General features: G+C 48.7%; 1 protein-coding gene across 1 annotated transcript in view; it reads right to left on the bottom strand.

Annotated features, from left to right (window-relative positions):
- Positions 1–1,892: 1,892 nt before the first annotated feature.
- LOC140741646 (adenylate cyclase type 5-like) overlaps positions 1,893–6,406 on the bottom strand; it is a 136,501-nt gene continuing 131,987 nt past the window's right edge. The window contains exons 20-22 of the mRNA XM_073071930.1: positions 5,601–5,805; positions 4,807–4,931; positions 1,893–2,705 (exon numbers count right to left, since the gene is read on the bottom strand). Of these exons, the coding sequence (XP_072928031.1) occupies positions 2,577–2,705; positions 4,807–4,931; positions 5,601–5,805 (459 nt within the window). The 3' untranslated portion in view covers positions 1,893–2,576. The remainder of the gene's footprint in view (positions 2,706–4,806; positions 4,932–5,600; positions 5,806–6,406) is intronic.

Below are 6,406 nucleotides of genomic sequence, written 5' to 3'. Positions count from 1 at the left end.
GACAATTTGGTGTCTAGTAACCCGACAACAATCCTGTCTCTAGTGAGCTCATACCTCAGATTTCCATATGCACAGATGTCTGACAGGATCACAATGCTGTGATGAAGTCATTTACACTTTCATCCGGCTCCTGTTCTCTGCAGTTGAACTTTACCCTCTCATGTATCACTTTTCACTTTCCTGAGAAATATTCTTTAAATTAGTCCTGCACTGTTTTGAACTCCTTTTTTCTGAGGATCTGTCAGTCCTAATCCACCCATGGATGTCATCTGCTTTGTCCCCATGCAGTATATCAGTGTGCTTACTTGATGCTTTTCTGAGGCCTGAGTGAGATTGCCTCTCAAAGTGTCCGATCCATCTCTCAAAGTCCCCTCGTTAAGAGAAATCAAATGTCTCGGGGGACTTTATTAGGTAAGTAGATGTGGGTTCGGCAGGTATTTGCTCCATTTCCCTGGTTGTTTGTTTATTTATTATTTTAGTTATTTGGACTACAAAAGTCTTTTCTCTTCCAGAGAGTTTGACTGACTTCTCTGCTGTGCCTGTGTCTCTGTGCACCTCTCCAGGCTAGCGGCCCACAGATTATTACAATGTTGGGGATCTCACTTGGTCTGTAGCATCAATTCATCCATGATCACCCACTTCTGACACGGTGTTGTGTTCGATATTGAGGGAGAGTGCAGAAGACACCAAGACGCCAGCGTGCAGGATGCTCAACCAAACTTTATTGATAACACTGCTTGTACAATATGTGAATTCCTCCCATGCGGGAGTGGCTAACTTAGTGAGATAGGAATAACACTAATAACTACCACTACAGTTAATTTGCAGTTTGAGTCAGTGGTGAGGAAGGCAAATGCATTCATTTCAAGAGGACTAAAATATAAAAGCAAGGATGTAGTGCTGAGGCCTCATGCTACTGTGCACTTGTGATACTACTGTGACACTGTAACTTCCTTAGTGATCAATAACGTATCTATAAGGCATTCATCTGACCGCACTTGGAGTATTGTGAGCAGTTTTGGGCCCCTTATCCAAGAAAGGATGCACTGACATTGGAGAGGGTCCAGAGGAGGTTCATGAGAAGGATTCTGGGAATGAAAGGGTTAATGTATGAGGAGCATTTGATGGCTCTGGGCCTGTCCTTGCTGGAGATTAGAAGAATGAGGGGGAGTGGGCCTCACTGAAACCTATCGAATATTGAAAGGCGTAGATAGAGTGGATGTGGAGAGGATGCTTTCCATAGTGGGCGAGTCTAGAATCAGAGAGCACAGCCTCAGGACACAAGGACGTCCCTTTAGAACAGAGAGAAGAAGGAATATCTTCAGCCAGAGGATGGTGAATCTATGGAATTCATTGCCACAGACGGCTGTGGAAGCCAAGTCAATGAGTATATTTAAAGTGGAGATTGATAGGTTCTTGATTAGTAAGGGTGTCAAAGGTGATAGCAAGAAAACAGGAGAATGGCAGAGCCAGCTCAATGGGCCAAGTGATCTAATTCTGCTCCTATGGACTTGAACTTGAGTTGTAAGAGCGCGTGTGTTCTGGGCACAGTTAATTCATTTACTTTATTATCAGCAAAGACTTTGCAACTGCCTCAGCCATAATGGAACGGTGAAACAGACTCAATGGGCTGAATGGCCTAATTCTGCTCTTATGTCTTATGGTCTTATCTCCTCTCCCTCATCCCTTTCCTCCATCTCCTCTCTCCTTGCCCCTCCCTCACTGGTCTGCCCAATGATGAACCAAATGACAGAGGTTGGTAAAGGTAACAGGTATTTATTTTTTGCAATTCCTATTGTAGAGCCCCCTCCTCTCAGGCCATACCACCTGTTCCCTATAGAAACACCCCCACACCTAACCCCCCCCCCCAAACACTGATATAAAACCCCTCACCCTCGCTTTGGCAATGACAGACAAACAGGACTTGAGAAGTGGGAGTTGGTTCCAAGACCAGACACAGTTCCTGGATTCAGTCCCCAGTCACTGAGTGATCTCTCCCCCCACCACATCCCCTGATGTGTGTGGGGGGGTGATCATGGTCCCCTTCCTACACACCTCCTGTTCCCCATTAACAAAATCTGAGGGCCTCCTGTACTGTAGGCAGTCCTCCAGGGAGAGGCAATGGGGAGGTTGGGGAAAGGGGTGAGGGGGGAGGGGAAGGGATGAGGAGGGGGTAGAAAAGGGATGCAAGGCAAGGGGAGGGAGATTTAAGAAAAAGGGAGAGCAAAAAATGGGGGTCAGAGAGAGGGGATGATGAGGGGAGAGGGAGAGTGGGTTTGGAACGTGGGCCTGAGGAGAGAATATAGAGAAAGGCGAAGAGAGGAGAGGAAACTGTGGGGAAAAAACCAGCAGAAGAATAAATAAATAATTCCCCTGGGGATGGTCTGGGACTGACTGTCCATCCCACCCACCACCAGCTTCTTCCACGTTTGGCACCTGAGTTCTTCACAGAAGAGGTTGTATCTGGTGAGGCAGCCTTGATCATTGCCTTGATCTGGCCCCACCCCCGCTAAGGGGTAGAGCGGGGCATTGTGGGGGGTGGTCTCACTCACACCCCCCACACCCCTTGCTTATAGCTAGCTGGGGCAGGCGCGCGGTCCAAGGAAGTAGGTCAACATCTCCCCCTTGCCCTTGACCTTGACCAGACCTCGACACTGCAGCTGGTACCCCTTGGATGCCAGGACCTGGTACATGTCGGCTGTCACCTGTGAGGGGTAGGGGGTGAGGGAAAAGAAGGTGGCAGGTTAGAGAGGGCAGATCTCCCCCAGAGACCCCCACTGCCCTGAGACCCCCTACCCCATCAGACAGCACATGATCGGGGGGGGGGGGGGTGGGAGCGCAGATTGGATCCATAATTGGCTTAGCGATACGAAGCAGAGGGTGATGGTTGAGGGACGTTTCTCGGATTAGAGGCCTTTGTCTGGTTGCGTGTCATGGGTCAGCGCTGGGACCTTTGTCGTTTGTCATTGAAATAAACAATTTGGCTTGCTCAGTGTGTTTGCAAATGTCATTAAAATAAGTGAGATCGTAGACATTAGAGGTCATCAAAATCGAGAGAGGGATCTTGATCAGCTGGGTGAGTGAACCGAGGAGTGCAAATGAAGTTTTAATTCGGAGCAGTGTGAGGTGTTGGAGTTTGGGAATCAAACCAGGGTAGGATCTTCACAGTGGAGCTCTGAGGAGTATTGTAGAACAGAGGGACCTGTGGGTGCAGGTACATAGTTCCCTAAAGGTGGAAGACAGGATGGTGAAGGCAGCATTTGGCATCAGTCAGGGTACTGAGTACAGAAGTGGGGATGTTATGTTACAGTTGTACAAGACATTAGTGAGGCCACACTTGTGTTCAGTTTTGGTCACCTTCTATAGAAATGATACCGTTAATGAGGATGTTGCCAGGACTTGAAGGACTGTGTTATGGAGAGCGGTTGGTCAGGTTGGGACTTTATTGCTTGGAGTGTTTAGAAGTGTATAAAATCATTAGGGGCAGAGATAAGGTGGGTAGTCACAGTTTTTATCCCAGGGTTCGGGAGTCTAAAACTAGAGAATAGAGGTTTAAAGTAAGAGGGGATTTTAAGGGGACTGAGGGGCAACTGTTTCACCCAGGTGATGGTTGAAAGTTGTTTCTCGGTCTGGAGACCTGTTTATGATGCTGAGCTGTATGACTCATCCAGGTGAACAACTTGGAGGTGAACACACAAGGTGTGGTTAGGAAGTTTGAGGATGATTGACAGTGTAAGGTTACAAAGCATCCCAGGGGGAGGGGATGTCCTTGATCAGCTGGAAATGTGTGCTGAGGATTGGCAAATGGCTTCCAATCCAGACAAATGTGAGGTTTTGCACTTTTGGAGGTCAAACCAGTGTGGGACATCTACAGATAACGGTAGGGTAGCAGTGAGCGTTATGAAACAGAGGGATCTCGGAGTGCAAGTGGATAATTCACAGGTAGACAGGGTGATAAAGAAGGCGTTTGGTACGCTGGCTACCAGTCAGGTCACTGAGTACAGGAGTTGGCACATTATACAAGACTTGGAATATTGTGTTCAGTCTTCGTCAGCCCTGTTACAGGGAAGATGTCTTTAAACTAGAAAGAGTGCAAAAGAGATTCACCAGGATGTTGCCTCGACTTGGGTTTCTGAGTTATAAGGAGGGGTTGTGTAGACTGGGATTATATTCCCTGGAACATAGGAGATTGAGGGGTGACATGAGAGGCATAGACAGGGTGAAAGCACATGCCACGCAGACAAAATGCTGGAGTAACTCAGCAGGTCAGGCAGCATCTGTGGAAAAGAGTACAGTCGACATTTTGGGTCTTGGCCCGAAACGTCGACTGTTCACTCTTTTCCATAGATGCTGCCCGGCCTGCTGAGTTCCTCCAGCATTCTGTGTGTGTTGATCTTGATTTCCAGCATCTGCAGATTTTCTCTTGCTTGTGAAAAGCACATAGTCCTTCCCCCACTCCCCTCAGAGAGGGGGTCCTAAAAAAAAGGAGCAGATTTAAGATTACAGGCAAGAGATTTAAAAGGAACACCAGAGGCAGCTTCTCCACACAGAGGGTTGAGGCGGACACATTAGCCAGAGAAGTACACGGGTAGGAGAGGTTCGGTGAGCTCTGAGCCAAATGCAGGCAGCTCGCCGGCCAATACAGTCGGCATGGACCAGTTGGGCCAAAGGGCCTGTATTGACCCTATGACCTTCAGTCCTAGCCTCACCACAGCCCATCACACAGAGATGGGAGCAGATGATGCAGGCCAACTCTCTCCCGTTACCAAAGTGACTGGGTGTCAATGTCTGCCCTCCCCTACTGACCTGGATCTTGTTGGGGACTCCGGTACTGTCCATGCGACTGGCAACGTTCACCGTGTTCCCCCAAATGTCGTACTGAGGTTTCCGAGCCCCAATCACTCCCGCAACCACCGGGCCAATGTTCAGTCCTGAGGAGGGGGAGGGGTTGTGAGAACAGTGTTGGGCAACAAAACACACAGTGATGCTGTAGAGTGTTAGAGTGAGAGTGAGAGAGAGTGAGAGAGTGAGAGAGTGAGAGAGAGAGAGAGAGAGAGAGAGAGAGAGAGAGAGAGAGATACCTCCCCTGTGTGTGCGTCAAGACGTGTGTGCTTGTGTACCATGTGCAGAGTGTGTGTGTCTGTCTCTCGGTGTGTGAGTGTGAGATAGATAGAGAGAGAGAGAGAGAGAGAGAGAGAGAGAGAGAGAGAGAGAGAGAGAGATACCTCCCCTGTGTGTGCGTCAAGACGTGTGTGCTTGTGTACCATGTGCAGAGTGTGTGTGTCTGTCTCTCGGTGTGTGAGTGTGAGATAGATAGAGAGAGAGAGAGAGAGAGAGAGAGAGAGAGAGAGAGAGAGAGAGAGTGAGTGAGAGTGAGAGAGAGAGAGAGAGGGAGAGAGTGAGAGAGAGTGAGAGAGAGAGAGAGAGAGAGAGAGAGAGAGAGATACCTCCCCTGTGTGTGCGTCAAGACGTGTGTGCTTGTGTACCATGTGCAGAGTGTGTGTGTCTGTCTCTCGGTGTGTGAGTGTGAGATAGATAGAGAGAGAGAGAGAGAGAGAGAGAGAGATGCCTCCTCTGTGTCTCCAGCATCCAGCACTCACCGATCTTCATCTGGAAGTTGTTGAAGGAATGCTCGTTGATGTACTTCATCTGCTCCATCAGCCGAGTGGCATAATCAGCCATCGCTGTGATGTGGGTCTTGTTCACCTTATCGTAGGTGGCGTCGTTGAGTCCCGAGGCAGCCATGTAGGTGCTGCCGATGGTTTTAATCTTCTCCAGCTGCCTGAACTGCTGCTGACTGATTATCTGGGGACCAGAGCAGCAGGTTAATGGAACTCAGCACATGTCCCTCCACATCTGGACATCCACACAGACACAGACACACACACACACACACACACACAGACACACACACACAGTGACCATCTCGCACAGACGCCAATACATAATTACCACACTCTCCCTCACATACACAAAGAGCACAGAAACAGGACCTTTGGCCCATCCAGTCCATGCTGACCAACATTCCCATCTAAGCCAGGCCCACTCGCCCATGTTTGGTCTATATCTCACCCACCGAACTGCCACTCACTGGACGTTTTTTGTTTTCACACCATTCTCTATAAACATCAGAGACTGTTGTGTGTGAAAATCCCAGGAGATCAGCAGTTTCTGAGATACTCAAACCACCACATCTGGCACCAACAATTAGTCCACAGTCAAAGTCACTTAGATCACATTTCTTCCCCATTCTGATGTTTGGTCTGAACAACAACTGAACCTCTTGACCATGTCTGCATGCTTTTATGCACTGAGCTGCTGCCACATGATTGGCTGATTAGATTAACGAGCAGGTGTACATAATGAAGTGGTCACTGAGTGTACATGGACATAGTGAGATATGAGC

The sequence above is a fragment of the Hemitrygon akajei genome, chromosome 18, assembly GCF_048418815.1.
Source record: "Hemitrygon akajei chromosome 18, sHemAka1.3, whole genome shotgun sequence".
Lineage (NCBI taxonomy): Eukaryota > Metazoa > Chordata > Chondrichthyes > Myliobatiformes > Dasyatidae > Hemitrygon > Hemitrygon akajei.
This window is presented reverse-complemented; position numbering and strand designations above follow the sequence as displayed.